This window comes from Argentina silus, assembly GCF_951799395.1.
Source record: "Argentina silus genome assembly, chromosome: 8".
In the NCBI taxonomy this organism is placed as follows: Eukaryota; Metazoa; Chordata; class Actinopteri; order Argentiniformes; family Argentinidae; genus Argentina; species Argentina silus.
The window spans coordinates 3,765,156-3,785,848 of record NC_139662.1 but is presented as its reverse complement, the minus strand read 5'-3'; the positions used below and the strand labels follow the sequence as shown (position 1 = coordinate 3,785,848).

At 42.2% G+C, this 20,693-nt stretch overlaps 2 protein-coding genes across 4 annotated transcripts; both read left to right on the top strand.

Annotated features, from left to right (window-relative positions):
- Nucleotides 1-2: 2 nt before the first annotated feature.
- On the top strand, nucleotides 3-13,456 carry larp4aa (La ribonucleoprotein 4Aa). 2 transcript variants are annotated; one of them, XM_083675048.1, is made up of 17 exons: nucleotides 3-541; nucleotides 4,320-4,446; nucleotides 4,583-4,738; nucleotides 4,879-4,966; nucleotides 5,411-5,547; nucleotides 5,723-5,826; nucleotides 6,246-6,356; nucleotides 6,576-6,629; nucleotides 6,765-6,974; nucleotides 7,100-7,203; nucleotides 7,488-7,529; nucleotides 10,547-10,750; nucleotides 11,117-11,168; nucleotides 11,256-11,414; nucleotides 11,546-11,676; nucleotides 12,535-12,730; nucleotides 12,928-13,456. In XM_083675048.1, the coding sequence occupies exons 1-17, from the start codon at nucleotides 425-427 to the stop codon at nucleotides 13,321-13,323; spliced, it is 2,388 nt and encodes a 795-aa protein (XP_083531174.1). In that variant the 5' UTR covers nucleotides 3-424; the 3' UTR covers nucleotides 13,324-13,456. The 2 variants fall into 2 exon arrangements, with proteins under 2 accessions (XP_083531174.1, XP_083531175.1); XM_083675049.1 differs by lacking the exon at nucleotides 7,488-7,529.
- Nucleotides 13,457-16,094: 2,638 nt separating this feature from the next.
- asb8 (ankyrin repeat and SOCS box containing 8) lies at nucleotides 16,095-19,295 on the top strand. Of its 2 annotated transcripts, none has more exons than XM_083674609.1 (4): nucleotides 16,095-16,159; nucleotides 16,877-17,085; nucleotides 17,171-17,275; nucleotides 17,389-19,294. In XM_083674609.1, the coding sequence occupies exons 2-4, from the start codon at nucleotides 16,957-16,959 to the stop codon at nucleotides 18,022-18,024; spliced, it is 870 nt and encodes a 289-aa protein (XP_083530735.1). In that variant the 5' UTR covers nucleotides 16,095-16,159; nucleotides 16,877-16,956; the 3' UTR covers nucleotides 18,025-19,294. The 2 variants fall into 2 exon arrangements, with proteins under 2 accessions (XP_083530735.1, XP_083530736.1); XM_083674610.1 differs by having other exon boundaries at nucleotides 16,109-16,159; nucleotides 16,909-17,085; nucleotides 17,389-19,295.
- Nucleotides 19,296-20,693: the final 1,398 nt, after the last annotated feature.

Below are 20,693 nucleotides of genomic sequence, written 5' to 3'. Positions count from 1 at the left end.
GCTCGTATTAATGTCTGCCTGCTTAGGAAAGGTGCGTGTCCCCAGTGTCCGCTTCGGTCGCCCGGCTCGGAATGCGCCTCACGGCTTTGTCGCTTGTTGAAACATTTGGGAAGAGATCAATAGAGTGAAAGGTCATATAGCAAGGGTCATGCGTTGGCATTGTTTTCGTATCTAATATATTGACATCCGCGTTTGATTCATCATAGCTACGTTGATTCCTAGCTAGCAGGTTAGCTAGCTAGCTGAGTGGATAGCTAGCATAAGCTAGCCCTGGCTATAGCTAGCTAGCAGTGTGGTGTTGGCTAAATAAGTCTAGCAGGAGATAACCGGAGAGATTGTTGAACCCAGCCGGTATTTGGTGAGGAGAGGTGGGAAGTGGGGGCCGGGTGAAAACGACGGGGGAGACTTGAGCCAGGAGCGGCCGATGAGTTCGGACCAGGGCGGAGAGCCGCCGCTGCTGCAGGAGGAGGCTGATCCGGGATCGAAGACCCGTGGGGAGGACGAGACACCACTTGGGATCGGGGGAGGGTCAGGCGGCATGGTGAGTTGCGGCCTCATTGCTAGCTAGCTACAAAACACCCCATCCCCACCTCGTTCCTAGTCCCATTCCTATCCTACTCACCATGACTCGTCGCCTGCAATGGCCTATGCCCTTCCCTAATAGGGTCATCATGTCTTTTTACTTGTTGAGAGACTAATATATTTTCCAAATAACTGTCAGTAGTACCAGTGTAGTGAGTTACCCTGTTTTCTACTTGTAACCAAACCGATTCACGTCAAACTTGCTTGAGGTTATTTATAGCGAACATATGTTTCGTTGGCCGATTGAATGACATTTATATTTGTGTATAGCTCATAGAAAAGCAATTCCTGAGATGTTTTTGTCTTATCATTTAGTTGTCTTATGTTACCGAGGATTAGGTCTGAATGGTGGTGCACAGCTAACGACATTATATTCACACAAGCTTAGCTAACAAACGTCAGTCCAGCCAGCTACTTCGGCAGCGGCAGCCATTTAATTAGCTAGCTAGGTAATTTAGCAGTTTGCTGAGTAATCATTTGCTATAAGTAATGACACGAATTGCAGATCATTTAGTCGACTGTTGATGGGACATGGGGATCATGGACGATGGCAAAGTTTGCAGCCATCAGGCAAATCATGCTTCGACTATTCACCAAATCAACGTTAGCATTAGCGTAATCGCCAGGCACTGCTAAGTAGGTAACATGCGTTGCAAAAAGTACCCGGCCTATGCAGCGAAGTCAATATCAGCTGACTGTAGCGCTGAGCTACTGCACTGTACAGCCAGGTAGCAGCCTCATTCGATTTGCACAGCGAACGTTACTCAGGCCAGAGAGACCATATAAACTACCTGTCCTTCACTTTGACTGATAGTTTGATGTTTACCCACGATAATTCAATGGTTTGGAAACCACTGTGTTGACGATGTATTTGACGGCTGTTCTGCGTTTTGAGAATAGGGTGGATCTTTCTGTACCAGGTGGTCTGTAAACGACCCCCAAACATGGTGTGGGTGGCAGTTATGCGATGGTGCGTTGTTTTTGGGATTGTGGTCAAAACGATTCCCATTGCTCTAGTTGTTTTGCAAGGTGCACTAATTGTGCAGCTCATCTATAGTTTTAATTTATAAAATGTAGATTTGTTCTTGTAGTAGTGTACAGTGCATCTGGAAAGTATTCAGACCCCTTCACTTTTTCCACATTGTGTTATGTTACAGCCTTATTCTCTAATGGATTCAATTAATTTGTTTCCTCATCAATCTACACACAATACCCCATAATGACAAAGCGAAAACAGGTTTTTAGAAATGTTTGCTAATTTATTAAAAATAAAAAACTGAAATCACATTTACATAAGTATTTAGACCCTTTGACACTTGAACTTGAGCTCAGGTGCATCTCTGCAGCACTCCACCATCAACTGCAGAGACAACCATTACCATCCCTACGGTGAAGCATGGTGGTGGCGGCATCATGCTGTGGGGATGTTTTTCAGCGGCAGGGACTGGGAGACGAGTCAGGATCGAGGGAAAGATGAACAGAACAAAGTACAGAGAGATCCTTGATGAAAACCTGCTCCAGAGTGCTCGGGACCTCAGACTGGGGCGAAGGTTCACCTTCCAACAGGACAACGACCCTAACCACGCAGCCAAGACAACACAGGAGTGGCTTCGGGACAAGTCTCAGAATGTCCTTGAGTGGCCCAGCCAGAGCCCGGACTTGAACCCAATCAAACATCTCTGGAGAGACCTGAAAATGGCTTGTGCAGCGACGCTCCCCATCCAACCTGACAGAGCTTGAGAGGACCTGCAGAGAAGAATGGGAGAAACTCCCCAAATACAGGTGTGCCAAGCTTGTAGTGTCATACTCAAGAAGACTTGAGGCTGAGTAAAGGGTCTGAATACTTATGTAAATGTGATTTCACTTTTTTTATTTTTAATAAATTAGCAAATATTTCTAAACTTATTTTGATTTTGTTGTTATGGGGTATTGTGTGTAGATTGATGAGGGGAAAAATGAATTGAATCCATTTTGGAATAAGTCTGTAATATAACAAAATGTGGAAAAAGTGAAGGGGTCTGAATACTTTCCGAATGCACTGTATATGCTTCAATGAGCACAACTGCTTCACCTTATCATAACTCCTAAATTCTGCTCCATTGTTCAGAGTCAGACTTTAACAAAAACTAGCGAATAGCTTCAAATGATTCTAAAAAGTTATGTTTGTCTTCTGTCATTCTTTTAGATACTGCATATCAAGTGTTGTATGAAAGTGCAATTCAAAAGAAGTACACCTGAACATTTATTGATTCTTTGTTCGTTTGACAGTAAAGTTAGTATGTATATTTTTTAAAGTTATTATTTTTTAAAGTGGGTATATTTTTTCTCTAATGGAAATGTGTTCCCTGAACACTGCAGATATTTCATACACATTTCATGTTTGATTACCAGTATGTGCCTTTTAGAACTCCACCTTTAGCATGTTGGCTCACACACATACAATCATTTCACATCTATACCAGGCCCAACTTGTAAGCCTAGTAATGGTACAAATAGATGGCAGTACATAAACTATAAGTATAATCGTCGGTATGCCTGATAAATTAGTTGATCATATCCGCATTCCATTATTGTCAGCTAGAATATAATCTATTTATGGTGTTGCTTACTTTATGGTAGGTAGTTGGATTACTGCCAAACCTCAAAACGCGTGGAATCTGTTGCTCCGAATTCTCAATCGAAAACGTAGAAAGGAACAGCGATAGACAGTAGCCTCAAGTATCCTCAGAAATGGGGCTCTGACTGAGGGCAGAATACGAGCCCTGTGGGCAGACCCTGTTGCGTGGTAGATTGACAATGCGCTCCTCCAACAGCGATACCAGGTTTGGGTTGGCGGTAAGCGTGCGGAAGAGCGCTCTCTCAAAGTTAAGGCACGTGCCCGACTTCCAAGGATGTAGGCGGAGAGAAGAAGCGTGTGTTTAACTTTCGACTAACTATTTAGTTGACGGCAGTTTCAACAACAAGGAACTTAAAATCTACTTTTCATTTGCTCGTTAAAGACAATTGGTGTCATACATTTGACAACAAAAAGCGTCATTGAAATGCTTTTGTTTCTTGAGGTAAGCGCATCTTTGTCTGATTACAGATCGGTGAACACACCAATGTGCGGCATGCGACGAAAGGCTATGGCTGTGTTCTTACGCGCTATCTAGAGCGTATACCAGATACAGATATGCTCTAGATAGAGTGCAAGAATGCATTTTGGAACACTGCCCATGTGTTGGCAGGCTTGTTTTTACCTGACACAGACCAGAACAAGTCTATAGCTAGCATACAATGCGTGAATTGACCCAGAATTTCTAATTGCTTTCAAATTGCATACTTTCGATGTATACTGATATGTTGGACTAGCGATGAAATGTTCATGCTGTCGCCATTGTTCAAACAAATGTAACACTTTACATACACGATTGGTACGTTTGTATCAAAGATCGATTTATTTCAGTAAAATGTTTCTGTTCGTGAAATCCTGCAAAAAAAGGAAATCAAGGAGGCTGGTATTATTCCTTTTAGTTTTCATTCGGAAATGGATGGGAGATAAGGAAGGGAGAGTGGCTAGGCCTAGCCTAGACATGGGATGGCAGCTCTACCATTCTCTAGCACCATATTGGTGTTATGTTGAGAGTGATTCCCTTTTTGAGATGGGCAGGCAGTAGACACTGTATTTGATACCAAGAGGAGAAATGTTACTTTTTCAGATCACCTGTAAAGTGTATTTTCCACCTCTGTTGTTGAAGGTCACCTCCAAGGGGGCCGGTCTGAACCCTAATGCCAAGGTGTGGCAGGAGATCCCGGTGGCTCCCAGTGAGGGTCCTGCTGACAGCACTGAAGGCTCCCAGTGGTCTCAATCTGACATCACTGAGGGTAAGGGAGAGCAGATTTAACATCAGTGCCACACATTCTGAAATCAAATTCGTTATCAGATTTGATACCAAAGTGCTGCGTTATCATACAGTCATTATATTAAGTGATTCATTAACACTAAATGGCGCACTCTCAGGTTATACGGATCCCTCCTCTGGGTGCAAACCATATACTGTTGGGTTCACAACCCTGGAGGACAGCAGCTCCTCAGCGACAGCTGAGATTGCTGTGAATGGCTTGGATCCCCCAGACCTGAGCTTTCCCCCTGCTGAGTCCTCAACAGGGACCTCTGGTTAGTCGGTCACATGACACAACCACATTGTTTTTGACACCAAAATAACAGGCAAATTACAGCCTGATACGATATACATTCTTGCTGTCTGATCTCGTCATGCAGTTCAATGACTGACTGTAGAATGTATTGGTTTGCAGTGGAGTCAAAGCTGACAGAGGAGCAACCCATCTCTTCCGAGAACCTCCGCGAGTCCCTCAAGAAAGAGCTGGAGTTCTACTTCTCTAGGTAAGTGTCAGCCAAACGATTCAAGATTAGTAGTGTGCTAATGGACCGCTTATTTCCCAAGCTTTCAAACTCTTCTCAGTGTAAGGTTGAAGTTGCCTGGCGACCAATTTTTGTTCGCTCCATATAATTCAGTCTGTATCTGCCGTCTTGGAGGTTGATTGTGATTACATCACACTTCACTGTTGCATGGTAGATCCACATGTGGGTTAACATCTCTGAAAGGATACTGATTGGCACGAATGGATTTCCATTCGGGAAAACCTCAGGAATGAAACCAAATCGCGAGTTGAATTTGCAGAGAATAACGATAGTTGGCGGAGTGTTTCAAGCATGGGTCACCAGGCAAATGTTGAACCCCTTTTTTAGGATGAAAATGAACGGCTGATGGCTATGGGAGTTTGATGGTTTCCTCTCTGACTTCCTATGATTGTGTGTGCACTGTAGGGAGAACCTGTCCAAGGACCTGTACCTGATGTCTCAGATGGACAGTGACCAGTTTGTCCCCGTCTGGACCATCGCTAGCATGGAGGGCATCAAGGTCCTTACTACTGACATGGACCTCATCCTGGATGTGTTGAGATGTAAAAAGCTTTTTTCCCCCTTTTAGACTTCAAGCTGAATGCACCATAAGCACTAAGCCTTTGATCAAAGATGTCTGCAGAGATATTGCCTAATTTTATTTTACATAGAATTTCTAGCTTGGATGAATTATACTATTTTGTGGTCCCGCTGACATTTATTCTTGTTTGCCTTCAGCCTCTCCAATGGTACAAGTGGATGAGAAGGGGGAGAAAGTGCGTCCTAATCACAAGCGTTGCATCATCATCTTGAGGGAGGTTCCTGAAACAACACCTGTGGAGGTAGGACAAACATGGCTCTCCTGTTAAAACCAATGCCGCTGTAACGCTTACCTGAAATACCTCTTATTGTATAAGAATTGCTATTAATTACTCTAATGCAACATTTTATGTCACATGTTAATTACATGGACTATGTGTTGTGTTATTATACAAGTTAGGAATGAGGAACAATTTTTATTCCACTTGGGTAGTAACACAACCTGCTCAAATTACTATACTAATACAAAGTATTGTGTGACAGTATGTTGAGTAACTACACAGGAATAGGGGAAACCCAATGTAATGTTTGACCCCATACCTCACTGTTGTACTACACATTTGTCATACTGTCATGATTATAGTCACTCAAAGGGCGATGACAAAAAAAAAAAGAAGAATTCTTCACCACAGATGACTCCGATTTTTTCTTTTTTCTTCAGGAAGTGGAGGCCCTCTTTAAAAATGACAACTGTCCAAAAGTGATAAGTGTTGAGTTTGCGCACAACAACAACTGGTACATCACATTCCAATCAGACACAGATGCTCAACAGGTGAGGTTGAAGGCCCTCTGTGATGGGCTGATACAGTACTCAGACCAAAGATTACAATGTGTTCAAATCGTCATACTCATTGTTATGTTTGCAGAAAATGATAGCTATGAGTTTCTCAACCCTAATTATATTGACGAGGGGCACTGCTTGGAATCTCACAGGCCATTTAGTCCAATGTAGCTACGGCATGTCTTATATCCGTGATTTCTCTACTTTCAGGCGTACCGATACTTGAGAGAGGAAGTGAAAACATTTCAGGGAAAACCAATCATGGTGAGTGGCATATCCTCTGGTCGAATTATTATTTTTTTTCTCTTTGAAAAAGCGCTTCAGACTCCATGAAAGTTTGTTAAATTATCACCTGCCAAAATGTTATCTTTTTAAATGTTTTATCTTTCTGGTTTCCAGGCAAGGATAAAAGCCATCAACACGTTCTTTGCTAAGAATGGCTACCGTAGCATGGACAACAGCATGTATGCCCAGCAGTCCCAGACACAGTCCCAGTACAACTCTCCACTCTACATGCAGCACGTTTACCCCCAGCAGCAGTACCCTGTCTATGGCATCGTTCCCCCTACCTGGACACCCTCTCCAACACCTTACTTCGAAACTCCTCTGGTGAGGCACAACACACTCTATCCAGTGGGGGCACTGATCAGATATCATATGACAAATGACACCAGGCCTTTGCAGAAAAGGTATACAAACGTCTTGACTGTGCACTCTTGCCCCCACCTCTACAGGCACCATTTCCCAACAGTGGCTTTGTCAACGGATTTAGCTCTCCTGGACACTACAAAACTAGCTCCAACTCCCTCAATATCAGTCGCCCCTTCAACAGGAACCGGTATGTCATGCTGAATGCTCTTTTTTTTTGTTTCTATGCAGTGAATATGTTTTGGATTTATGATTGCCAGTTTGTGAGTGGGGTAAATGGTTAAGCCATAGTGATGTTGTTGACTTTGTACCATTGTTCTGTGTTTTGCTGGGTTAATGGCATATTGTTACACACACACACACACACACACATTATGCATTCCCCTATGAATTTTGTATCAAAATATGTTAACCATTTTGACCACTCCCAGGTGTTAAATTTCCTCACCCCATGTTTTCTTACTGTCCCCACAGTGTCCCCCTCTATTCAAGAAAGAATGTAATAAATGCCTTCAGGTACAACCATTATATACAATCAGCTTCATCGCTACCCATACTACACACTTACCATACTACATACTTACCAACGCCAAATGACTAAATCCATAACTGGAAAGCCAGATTTGTTGTTCATGTACTATTTTGTCAACGTCAAGGTATATTTTTGATATGGATCCAGGATTTAAAGTCATTTGGCAAACATAAAGGTCTGCTTACATGCACAGTTTAAGAGGCTGTTATGTGAGCTATTGTCTCGGAAGCACTGTAAACATCTAACATGGCTTCCATACAGTGACCCATCCCTCCTTTAAGTTGACATTTAACCGCTTCCCCTCGTCCCGCCTAATCATTTATCCCATTTCTGTTCACATTTATCCAATGTTTCATCACAGATTTCTTTGATAATGTACCCATATTACCAAAGAAATATGCCTCATCTACGAAACGAGGGGGAGTTCCTGTGACATCTGTTTCATGTGATCAATGCATGGAAAAGACTGCTACAGGGGTTTAAATTTGGGCAGCAAAACATTTAAGTGATAAAGGTTTATTTGGTTAAATCTGTTGACTTGGAGAATGGAACTGAGAATTACTTCAAGTTTGCAAGGTGGTTTAAATTGAGAAAGGAAGTGAAAGGAATATGTATTGCATATGTATTGTAAGTACAGATCATATTGCTTAGGTGTACCACCCATTATCTAAGTTATGGGAAAAAGAGAACCTAGTTTAATAAAATAGATATAAAGGAGTTAACACTTATGCCTGGCTGTCTGAAGGGTGTTTGATGACTATGAAATATCTTAGTAAGTTCTTTAATTGTTCTTAGAGCCATCATTTGTCAAGACAAGAGAAACACAACACCTGGTTATTAACTCTGCTAAGAAACACAAGATACATGTATGCAATGAAATGCACGATTAATAAGCATGATGTCAAACATGAAGGAATCAGCAATCTTAATTGTAATGATCTGAAAGAACATATGCAATGTCAAGCAAGGAAGGAAGAGATTGTTGTCGATATATTTACGCATTTGGAGTGGTAAGACTTGGACAACGTGGGAGGATCAGATACCAGGAGTCCAAGGCACCCCTCTTTGGGATGTGTCTCTGGGATAGAGAGCAGGCTGTAGTGATGGAGCAGCATAAAGTCAGTTTTGCCCCACTCGTGGTGGTCTTTGTTGTCCGTCTTAGCTCAGCCTGACATAGGCGAGCTTCAGAGTCTTGGGGCAGTGGTGATCTTTTACACCACCGGGTATGTCGTTTTCAGAGTTTCGGCTCCCTGTTCAGGAGTCTTTGAGAACCAAGCGGGTCTGTTTTTACCACTCGGTGTCGTGACATTCAGAACCAAGTTGAGCAAATGCATTTATACCGTTCCCCTGCCAGCAGGAGAGGGGTGTGCTTGAACTATGCACTGTTTTCCAGATGCAAGTGTGAAAGTCTTCCCTGGAAGAGTTGCTGCATTAATTCCTCTGTATGTGAAATCAGTGGTCTGAAGATATGATTCGAAAAATGTTCTCACAGGCATATTGTGTGTTTGCAATTATTACCGAAGTCTTTGTCTCATATTTAAAAAATATTTATCTATCTATGCATATTTATTTTAGAAGAGAATGATATCAAACAGTAATGATATTAAACATTGAAGTAAAACGCAAGAAATACACTATCAAAAATGCAATCATCAGTAATATGTTGTCATTTCTTAGAGAAATGATTTAGAGTCAAATAACTTGCACAAGATTGTTTGTTTGTGTGTAAAATGTGTCGCTCTCTTGGACGGAGAGTTGAGGCTTCACCACTTCCGGGAAGTGGCTGCATCTCAAGATCTTTAGCCAAGTAATCCTTTGTTTTAGAGCCTTTTGTCCCATATTTCCTGGAAGGGGAGGCTGGTGGAGGTAGAAATTGGAGAATGGGCTCATTGTAATACATGGAATGAGGAATGGAATCAAACACGTGTTTCATACCATTCCTCATTCCATCCATTACGATGAGCCAGTCATCAGATTTTATTTTCCTCCACTGTTCCCTGGGTATGCTGATTTACATTTGGTGATGATGAATCAGATAAGGCTAAATGGTAGATTGTCCTGGCTTTTGAAACCTGAAAGAAATGTTCATCAGTGGGCTGGTTATGCGCTCCTCCCCAAATGCATTTTGTTATGCATGCCCCCAATATCGACTTGTTTCAGCTAAATCTATAATCATTGGGCCAAATGTTCATTATCATAATTTGGAAGGAGGGTCTGGGAGTCCTCTCCCAGGAAAATGTGGTGTTCTATAAGCACATTTCTAATGATGAGATCATTGATGCACATAGAGGGAATGCAGGCTGTAGAGTGAATGGGTTTTGTGCTCTCTCGCTCTCTCTCTGATTTCTGTTCCTCCTCCTTTTGCTCACCCTATAATTTCCCACTAAAGACATGAACCTCCACACCTGTCCCAATGAGCGCTAAGATTATGAGATCTGAAGGTCTGAGGCATGGGTGGGCAAACCAGGCAAATTAATTGAAGGAGTAATGAAGAGCAGCTGAAATATATATCACTGTTGTGTATGGAAAAGTAACCCAATAACATTTTCCATTAAGATTCAATCCATTATTCATTAAGATGTTATTTAAAGCTAGGCTTGTTATGAGACTAGCACTAATAGTTACAGACAGGGCATTATGACCATTCTTCTTAATGATTTAATGAGCAATTAGCTCCAGTGGATTTATCTACCAGCATCAACAAGACGGCTACGCAACATTCTTGGACCTCATAACCATGTACAGGGGCAGATGATACTTTCATTTAAGTCTAATGTCTGCTGCTTTGACAAACCATTACACAGGAATAAAGAAAGAAGTGTCCTTTGTACATCTTTTTTGCATGCAGGCCCTTTTATTTGATGAAGGCACTGCATGCTATTTCTTTCTTTTATTTGTTCAGCAAAGTTCTAGTGGTGTCAAGTGTTGCCACTCTAACCCAGAAGCCCTGAAACGGCTACATTCTGGATATCTGGTCCTCATGTCCTCTCTCCTCCAACAGGAACCACGTGAAGCCTCAGGTGAGGGCAAGTGAAGGCGCCCCTGCATCTGTGGCCCCTGTCCCCTTGGAGAGTCTGACTGGCCTGTGCAGCCCCCAGCCCCCCAGCACCACTGGCCCTGTGCAGGCCCCCACTGACCTGAACTCGGCCTTCCCCCACCTCTCCTCAGACCCAAATGATGATGGAAGCATGGCCGGACGCGGAAGGTAAGAGCTGCTGATGTTAACAGAATTATCTCTGAAAAGAAATGAGACTTGGGTACAATTATATGTGCATGTGGGAATTCTTCTCGGTCATGTCAGACCCGATGATGAGATCTTGATGCGCATAGAGGGAATACAGTCTGTGGAGTGAATGGCTCTGGGTCTTCTCCTCTCCCCCACCCTTTCTCTTTCTATACCTCTTCTTCCCCTCCTACCTCTTTTCCTCTCCCCTAAACTATGACCCTCCACTTCTGTCCCAATGAGCGTTATGATTATGAGATCTGAGGGTTCTGAGAAGGGATGTACAGGGTAGGCAGCGCCGAGTGCTTGTCTGCATTGTCCCAAAATATCTCCCCTGTCTTGTTACAGGAGGAGTACATACAGAGGCACACGTAGGAGGCGAGAGGATGAACGGATTTCGGTACATATTCCACTCTACTACATACTGTAGCCTTTTTGGATCAGACCATCGACCTTGTCTTGACTTGTCTCGTTGGTTCTTCAACAGAGGCCTGTACCTCTTGCAGAGGTCAAGGTGCCACCCCCCAAGTTTGACCTAGCCGCCACCAACTTCCCCCCACTGCCCGGCTGTGTGGTCAGTACGCAGGGAGAGCCGGTGCTGGAGAACCGGATGTCAGACGTGGTGCGCGGTTTGAACAGGGACAAGGTAAGGCCGATCGTCCCATTGTTGCACGTCAACACAAAACTGATCACCTCATTTTTGTAGATTGACCCTTTTTCAGCCCCTTCTCATTCTTTAAACACTTGTGTCCTCCTACCCACCCACCCACTCTGCAGACAACGGAACAAGCCAACAAGGAAACCACTGTGAGTGCAGGCCCAGTCCCAGAGGAGGCAGTGGCTGTCTCTAGTCCTGCTCATTCTGCAGGCAGACCTGCTGCACACCCCCTCGTACCCCCTGCCCCCAGGTAATGAACCTATGGACTACTAAAATATAATTAATTAATTAATTTGTAGACAATCCTAAACTGTATGGATAGTTGTTTAAAAGCCTAATTTAAAATGTTCTGTCCAATTGATATCTATATGACTTGTCTTGGCCTATACTGTTATTTATGCATGCTGACTGGAAGTCCCTTCACCCGCATGCAATTGTGATGTCATGATTATTTATATATATATAATATATACACACACATACACTCACCGGCCACTTAATTAGGTACACCTGTCCAACTGCTTGTTAATGCAAATATCTAATCAGCCAATCACATGGCAGCAACTCAATGCATTTAGGCATGTAGACATGGTCAAGATGACCTGCTGAAGTTCAAACCGAGCATCAGAATGGGGAAGAAAGGTGATTTAAGTGATTTTGAACGTGGCATGGTTGTTGGTGCCAGACGGGCAGGTCTGAGTATTTCAGAAACTGCTGATCTACTGTATGTATATATATCAAAGAATAGGCGATGTAGCATGTAATGCATTTCTGTATGTGTTTGTAAATAGTAAGACCATTGTAATGAGAATAGGAATATTTAGCACACACACACAGCATAAGTTGTCTCTGAATGCTATGGCAAGTTAATTTCTAAGATGATTTGCCTACACATTTTTTCTATTGCGTGACAACATTTTGGTGCGACCGAATTGTGCTGGTGCCACAAAATGAAGAAGTTGGTGGCACTAGTGCCATCAGGGGAAAAGCTTAGTGTGAAGCCATGGACGAGTACAATTCAATGATAAATTAGGTGTCTCAGTAATTTTGAACCCTTGCAAAACACATTGTCGTCTTCTGCAAAACACATTGTTTTCTTTTTACACAGTGTAACCCATCAGGAGAAGAAGGTGGAGAGGGCAGAGCCCCCTGTTCCCAAAGTGACACCAACAACCCCTGCTCCTACTGCGGCCAACCCACCGCCACCCACACAGCCTGTGCCTGGTCCCAAGCCTCAACCCAGCACAGTGTCCACACCAGCCACCCCGAGCACACCAGTGCCCACCACCCCCACACCTGTGCTGGTAAGACACCATGGATCCTTGATCTAATCTAGTTGTTTACAGATGACTGTTTTCATACAGTGACACATTCTTGATTTACCTCTAACTTTAAGAATTTCTATTTTGTAACTTGGTGTCTATCCTCCATCTATTATACCCGCATCATTCCTTATCCATTATTACTCTTCTTTCAATGTTGTCTTGTCATTGCTCCCCAGGAGCCCCGCAAGCTTAGTTATGCAGAGGTGTGCCAGCGACCACCCAAGGACCCCCCTCCTCCGGCCCCTGCCCCGGCCTCCTCTAGCAGCGCGGCAACACAACCGCTGCGTGAGCTGCGCGTCAACAAGGTGGAAGAGCCGGGCTCCAGCAGCAGCCCCGGTGACAGGCAGGAGAAGGCCCAGGAGAAAGCGGGGGGCTGGGAGTGCAAAGAGAGCCGACCACCACGTGACTCCCAGGGGTACTACCGCAACAACGGACCCTCCAGGCAAGGGACTGGGGGCCTCAAGTTCCGTGAACAGAGGCGTGGCCCTGCTCCAGCTCGACGCAGCTCCCCCCAAGGAGGCCCCAGACACACTGGCAAAGAGCAGAATATTCCCCCAGTATCGCCAAAGTAAAACTTGATATGAATGAAAAAAATGTGTATGAATATATATACATGATTTTATATATATATATATGTGTGTGTATATATATATAAAAACATTTTAAAAAACGAAAAAAGAAAAGAATTACATATAAAAGCAACAACCTTAATGGTAGCCACCTCTCCTGCCTGGGACATGTCCAAAGAAAGGCGTTTGAAATGACAATAATGAAATGGAGACTGGGGACATACAGGAAAATGGGCAAAAAAAAAAAAACATCTTAAGAAGTGTGAACTTTCAGAGTGATTGAAAAGGAAAATCTCATTTAGGCCTCTAGCAAATTCCTTGCAGAATTTAAGTCATTGTGATTTATATGGAGGCTATTTCCTTTCATCTCTGCTGGGGAGAGGTGGGACACTGGGCCCTGTAAAGGCCCTCTACCTTTTGATTTTAAAGAATATATGTTGGTCTGCAAGGAACATATGCACTAAGAAGAAAAGAACATGCATATATGTCATGTACATATACAAATATCACTAACACTCAATGAGACATCTGTTTTTTTTTTCTTGTGTGCTTACGTTTGCAAGAATGACTGAAGGGTTAATTAAAATGTCTGTTTATGCATTGATTGTGAAGCAAACAGGTTGGAGTGCTACAGTTTGCTGTTGCACTGAATTTCATGAAATGGCTAATTCTGATTCTACGTGCATTCAGAATCAATGTCCTGAATTGGGCTGTTCCTTTATACATTATTTAAATTCATGAAATACATTTATGATGATAATTTGAGCCTGGTTAATGGTTGACTCTTATATGTATCAATAAGAAGTCCAAAATATTGGTGATTAAGCCACAGTTATTCCTGTGGTTTGCAGAATGGTGGTTTTGTTTCAAGCTGAGATCCACTCTGGGGGGGGGGGGGGGGGGGTGTTACTGGCCTGTTAGCCAAGATCACAGCCTGGTCCAAAGCTGTTCATTTTTAAGTTATCTCTGATATCTTCTTTCCTGATATGTCTGGATTTCCCCCTCCTTATGGATTCAGAACATACTCTGATGCTGATAATCAGTCAGGCTCTCTGTTTACAACATTGCTGTTCACAGTGGGATTGTTGTTGTTCTCCCAGAAAATAGGAAATCTATTGATGAGCTTGATGGTCTCCACAAGATCTGGTTTCTCTCCACATCAATGCAGGATATCCAGGTTTTAATAACATTTTTTGTGTGTAATGTTATGAGGGTATAGTATCAGAAGTAGGCTGAAGAGTGCTGTTAGCTGAGAGATTGATGGCTACATATATTTGGCAGCCAAGTAAGGAGTTAACAATATGAGACCATTTCCATGTGCTATGTGCCAGGTGCCTATGATCCTAGTTGACTTGATAGGGTAAAGCATTGAGTTAAATCAGCAAGGTCAGCTAAGTAATGTAGTCCTTGGGGGAACTTTGGCCCAGTTAAACTGGACTTGAAAACTGTAGAGGTTTAGTTGCCTATGCTATATCGTATTAACCGTTCACTAGAGATGTGTGTGGGAGAATGTAATTGTTATAGTGCTGAACTTTCAGAGATAGGCATTTGTCAAAAACAGGTATCCACCACAGATTGTTTTGTGCTTTTAGGGTGAGTTTGCTGTTTAATTTGAAAAACAAGACAGAGATTGATTTAGTATTGCAGTTTGACTCGCTGTATGTATTGCTTTTTAATTTGTATTTATTTTAATCCTACTGTGCAACGCTTTTTCCAATCTTGGTAGGCTGGTTTCCCCAAAGTTGTGTGTGAAATCGCATTGGCAAAGAATCACGCATATGACATTTGTATATTGTTCGAGATTTCAGCTGAGAGAATACTTGATGCATTGACTTTGGATTTAGTAATGCAGTAAAATGAGTAACCAATCACTGGGGCTGTTTTTTTTTCTTCCATTAATGAGTATGAGCAGCTAGTGATCTAGTGTAATGAAATAAATGCACTAACTTGTTTTAAAAAAAATAATAATAATCTTACTGTTAAGTAATGTGAAATCATTCTAGAAGCATATGGTGATGATATTGATGTTGACAGGCTTGCGAAAATCTACAGGAATAGCATTTTTCTCCATAATGTTTGGGTTATTTTCTGTTAATTTTGGGTTGGGGTGGCAAAAGAGGAAAATAGCAATGGATCGATTATAAGTGTTTGACACACTAAATGCTAGATCTCTGTTTGAAATGTCACCAAAAAAAATAAATTATTTTGATTTGGCGTTTGAGTTCATTGGAGTGTTTTGTGTGTGTATGCGCATTTCAATTTATGTATACACTGTCAGTTAGAATGCTAAATATTTACAGACTTAGCTGAACAAACAAATATCTCTAGTGTGTGTGTGTGTGTGTGACAGGCAGATCAGACAGTAACTAAACATTTTGTTCGTGGTGTGCATGGAAAACACCACTGAGAAATGCTATTAATAAGGGGCATAGAGTAAGAGATTGCAACCATTGACTGTCGTTACTGAAGGTATTTTTTCTTGACATGCAGCTGCATCCCATTGAGCTATGATCGGAGTCAGAGGGATGACTATATTTGGAGAAGAGGCATATGGTATGTGAAACATTCCAGAACTACATTTAGGTTATAACACTTATTTATAGATTGTAGATGCTCAACATGATTACAGTAACCCAGAGTGTTCTAATATACCACTCTGGAGTAACCGAGTTCAAAGTTGTAACCGAGTGGGATTCTTGAGTATCTAGCAAGATATTTTGTGGGCGTTCACAGTGTAGGCAGCAATGACGTTTAACGTTTCCGTGTTTTTGTGAAGGCAGACAAAACAAGCACACAGCCTGTTGTCTCATTCCTTGAAGTCGTGGATCCAAATATCAAGGTAACAACGATGCAACTTCAAATGTATATGCAAATTCATTGGACTAAATACAGTCATCATGATTAATAGCCAATGATACAAATCTGTCATTTCTGCTCGCTAGCTAGATGTCAGCTGGAGAGAGTGGGAAAAACAGCTGAGTTTAGCTGGCTAGCTAACGGCTAGCCACATTAGCTAACGCAAAGCTGCCGAGTTCGCGACATTAGCTAGTCGACGACGAGTTACAACATTATGTTAGCCTTGTTCGAGACAACTGTTAAGTATAGCTACTTTGCTTCCAGGCACTATATTGATTTGATGGTGTTTTGAGTTTACCCCAAAACCAGCTACTAGTTCGCTGTAAAAAGAAAAGGGCCGATGCAGTCAGCTAACCAGTAAATAATAGCTGCTTGCTTGTTTGCATGGTCTGTTACGCGTTAGCTAAGTTAAAAATCGACTTGGTGGGGGGTCTGCAAACCAGAAACTACACTGAAAGCCAGCTAACTAGAAGATGACAGACCACTTGCCATGCAGTGAAGGCAGGTCAGCTAATAATGGCAATAAAGACTGTCAGTCCTATCATAATAACAGAGAGTGCTTGCAAATGTTGTTATTGTAACATCAATGTCAACCTCGAAGATGCAGGATGACACTAGAGGATTTTAGATGCTACGTAAATGCAAAAGCTATATCTTTGAGCTAACACCTTTTATTTACATCGTCTTGTTTTTATTTCAGCTCTGAAATTCCAACTTTGCTTGGTGTTTCAGTGTGGTGTGGCGACACCCCTGCCCGGGTGCCATGTTCCTCTGTTCCACATGAGCTCTACTATGTGGTACATCATGCAAAGCATTCAAAGTAAATACTCCTTGTCCGAGCGGCTCATCCGCACAATCGCAGCCATCCGCTCTTTTCCACATGACAATGTAGAGGACCTCATTCGCAGGGTAGGTTGGCTTATCTTTAAGCAAGGCCTCTATTGAATGTAATTTGTTCATTGTAGTAATGACATGATTTCTTCCCATGCTGCAGGGAGCCGATGTGAACCGAATGCATGGCACTCTGAAGCCCTTGCACTGTGCCTGTATGGTAGCTGATGCAGACTGTGTGGAGCTGTTGTTGGAGAAAGGAGCTGAAGTATAACATGATTGATTCTCTTTGTTTGAATAAAGTCTCTAGTTTCAACATTGCTATTGTTTTTGATGCCTTCAACTTGATTCCTAATTGCCTAATGTGAATCTCATTCTCAGGTGAATGCCCTGGATGGCTACAACCGCACTGCACTGCACTACGCTGCAGAGAAGGACGAGGGCTGTGTGGAGCTCCTGCTGGAGTATGGAGCCCAGGCCAATGCCCTGGATGGCAACAAGGACACCCCACTGCACTGGGCTGCCTTTAAGGACAACCCTGAGTGTGTGAGGGCCTTGCTTGAGAGCGGAGCCTGTCCCAATGCACGGGACTACAACAATGACACGCCCCTGAGCTGGGCTGCCATGAAGGGCAACCTGGAGAGCGTCAGGGTCCTGCTGGAGTATGGGGCCCAGGTCCACGTCACCAACCTGAAGGGCCAGACGCCCATCTCCCGGCTGGTGGCCCTGCTGGCCCGGGGCCTGGGCACAGAGCAGGAGGAGGAGTGTCTAGATCTGCTGAGTCGGGCTGCTGGGAGGTTTGAAATCCGACGGGCCGATGGCTCCCTGCCCCAGGAGCTCAGTAAGGATCCCCAGCTGCTGGCGCGGCTGACCAGCATGGTGGCCCAAGCCCCCTCACTACGTGCTCTGGCACGCTGTGCTATCAGACAGAGCCTTGGAGTGCAGTTTCTCCCCACTGCAGTCAAAGAGCTTCCTTTACCAGAGTCTATTAAAGAATACATACTGCTGAGAGACTGAGAGGGGTAGGACTAGAGGTGACAGGATGTGGCATCACTATCTAATTATTGGACAGCTTATGTTATTGCATATATCCTGACAACAAAGTTCTATGTAATGGAGGATTGATGTTGAATTCAGACTGTGTCTGATGATACAAGCTGTCCAATAATTTGTGCCCTGATATCACAGGAAACAGAGGAAATGGCTCTGTGTGCGTTTAAAAAATGATTGGGATTGATGTGACTTTCAGTGGCATAGGTATGTGTGATATTTGAGTGATTGTCTTTTTCTCAAGTGTTTTCAGTGGGTTTGCAGAATCACCCTTGCAATCCCAAAGGACAGAGTAGGTTGGAATGGAAACGTGTCAAATATTTGTATTTGATTCATGTTGCATTTCATACCAGTAATGATCACTCAATTCATTTGGTTTTCAAAAATGTAATGAACCAACCTTTGTTGTCTTTAATGTATTACAGAGATCAGTGTGCCGGGTAATGGTGTTTACATTCTGCCCTCCCAAAAAATACAATGTCGATCAACAGATATGTGTCTGTTGTTGTAAACAACCATCTTGCTCTTCCTGGGCTAAATATTTAGATATGCCTGTGGTTCATATGTGTTGATTTGGTATTTATTTGAGCTATATATGTTATTGAATGGAAAAGGTATAGTTTACACTGACTTGTTTAAGTTGGTTCAGTATGCTAATGTATAGGCCACGAATGAAGAATAAATGGTTGTTTTGATTTTCATAGATAAGTGTTCTTTTAACTCAACTTTATTTTATTCCATCAGGATTTTCAATGGTGCTCATTGGTCCAAAACTTTGCACCTCATATTTAAAGTAAACATACAAGGTGTAACCAGCAATCATGAAACATTTGTTTTGTAATAGTTACTTTGAGGCATAAAGGTTTAAGAAATTGTGGGGTGGCATGATCATTTGACAATTATTCTCTGTGCTTGTTTTTAGTTGCTTGTTTAGCAGGTGTGTACATATAATAGCTTATTGATTTATGTCCTGAAGACCAATGTACACCCACCCGCTAAGTGCATTTTTCTGTCTAAATACATACTTAAAGAAAAAGTAAACGCCTTTCCTTCCTTATATCGCCTACCATATCTGTGTTATTATTTTTTGGGGGGATTGGAAAATAGGATAAATACTAGGGCTGAACAGATCAACTAATGCGTTATTGACAACTCATTTCTGGGAAAAAATGGATCGGATTCCTCTATATCAGACCAAGGACAAGAAGTTAAAGCTAGAGTGAGTGACATGTAACAAAGTAAAGGGAGGTTGGTTCAAGCAATTAGCACCTTTTGTCGTCTTGTCATTTATCAACACATTTTTTTATTGACTGACAGCCCTAAAAAATAAGTTTCCCAATCATAATTGTTCATATGAAACTGTCCATATGAAATAAATGTCTATGGTTCATTAATCTCCAGACACTTCCGCCCAGTTTGCTCTTTGCGCAATAGCCTGGGACTGGGGATGAGGTTAATGGTCCATATCAAAGAGGATGGAACCATATCCACCTGTAGTTTGATCACATTCAATTCCTAAATTGTCCAGAAGGGGACTCTAGTCTATCACAAAAGATGTGTCTTGATTCCCTGATTTCAGGGAATCACATCAATGCCTATGATGTATACTGGGTGCTGATACTGTTAAGTGTCGTTACTCAAGAATGAGGAGAAAACAGATTTACAAATCAAACTTTTTGAATGATTTTGTTAGTCTTACATGGGGAAAATATCAGGAAAGGAAATAATTGTTGATCTGTTTGCTGTTGAGGTACTAATACAACAATGAGAGATTATTACAGTTGTTGAGAATAGTGAACATAATCTTTTATGTGAATGTATTTACAGTGCCTGCACTGATTTTTCCCAGTGCAATTTTGAAACTCTTCAAATAATTTCCTTTTGTTTTTATTGACTGCTTCCTCTTTGATATCATATCACCAGGTTCAAAAGCATTGTAGTCAACTGCTTACCTTTGACTCCTTTGAGTTACATGTATTGTTTCTAGACATTTATAATGCTTTATATTAGCCCTTGTCCCAGCACAGGACGCTCATTTCCAGTGAGAGAAAAAAAGGTTGAGAGTTTCAGGAAGGAAACTAAAGCCACACTGAAAAAGCCCCCCCAAATAACCTTTATACAGGGCTATGCCACTTCTTCCACTACCCTTCTTTAAAACATTAAAACAGTTTAGTCATTCTCATTTACTCCACCTTTTAATGTCTTGCTTTTCTTATTGTAACATTTTATATCAGAAATGATTATAGTATATTAGGATTAAATATATGAATTGGGAATTATTTCATGAGACTAACCAGGGGAGGCAAAATGAGAAGTGACATTTTAGAATTGGTATTGTAACATTCTCCCTCACAACAGTGCTCCAAATGCTTGTGATTGGAGCTGGGCCAGTGCTTATGCAAGACATGATCTTAGGGACTGGATACATAATTAAAGACATAGTTTCCTCCTTCTCAGGATACAGAAATGGGAACAACATACGCAAACAAAGCAAAGGAGCTGAGAATCTGACGTCAGCAATAATGATGAGCAACATTGCTTGGTTAAAACAGAGATAACATTTTGCTTTAGGGAGACAATATAATGGAATCCTCTAACCCCCCCAAAATAGTGCCAATACCTTCTTCTTCTGGGGA

Bases quoted from the DNA above. Each gene is read 5' to 3' on its own strand.
- asb8 (XM_083674610.1), top strand. From the start codon at position 16,957: ATGAGCTCTACTATGTGGTACATCATGCAAAGCATTCAAAGTAAATAC. The intron at 17,086-17,170 runs GTAGGTTGGCTT...CCCATGCTGCAG, and splicing joins TAGAGGACCTCATTCGCAGG to GGAGCCGATGTGAACCGAAT. The intron at 17,276-17,388 runs GTATAACATGAT...TCTCATTCTCAG, and splicing joins TGTTGGAGAAAGGAGCTGAA to GTGAATGCCCTGGATGGCTA.
- larp4aa (XM_083675048.1), top strand. From the start codon at position 425: ATGAGTTCGGACCAGGGCGGAGAGCCGCCGCTGCTGCAGGAGGAGGCT. The intron at 6,357-6,575 runs GTGAGGTTGAAG...CTCTACTTTCAG, and splicing joins CAGACACAGATGCTCAACAG to GCGTACCGATACTTGAGAGA. The intron at 11,677-12,534 runs GTAATGAACCTA...CTTTTTACACAG, and splicing joins CTCGTACCCCCTGCCCCCAG to TGTAACCCATCAGGAGAAGA.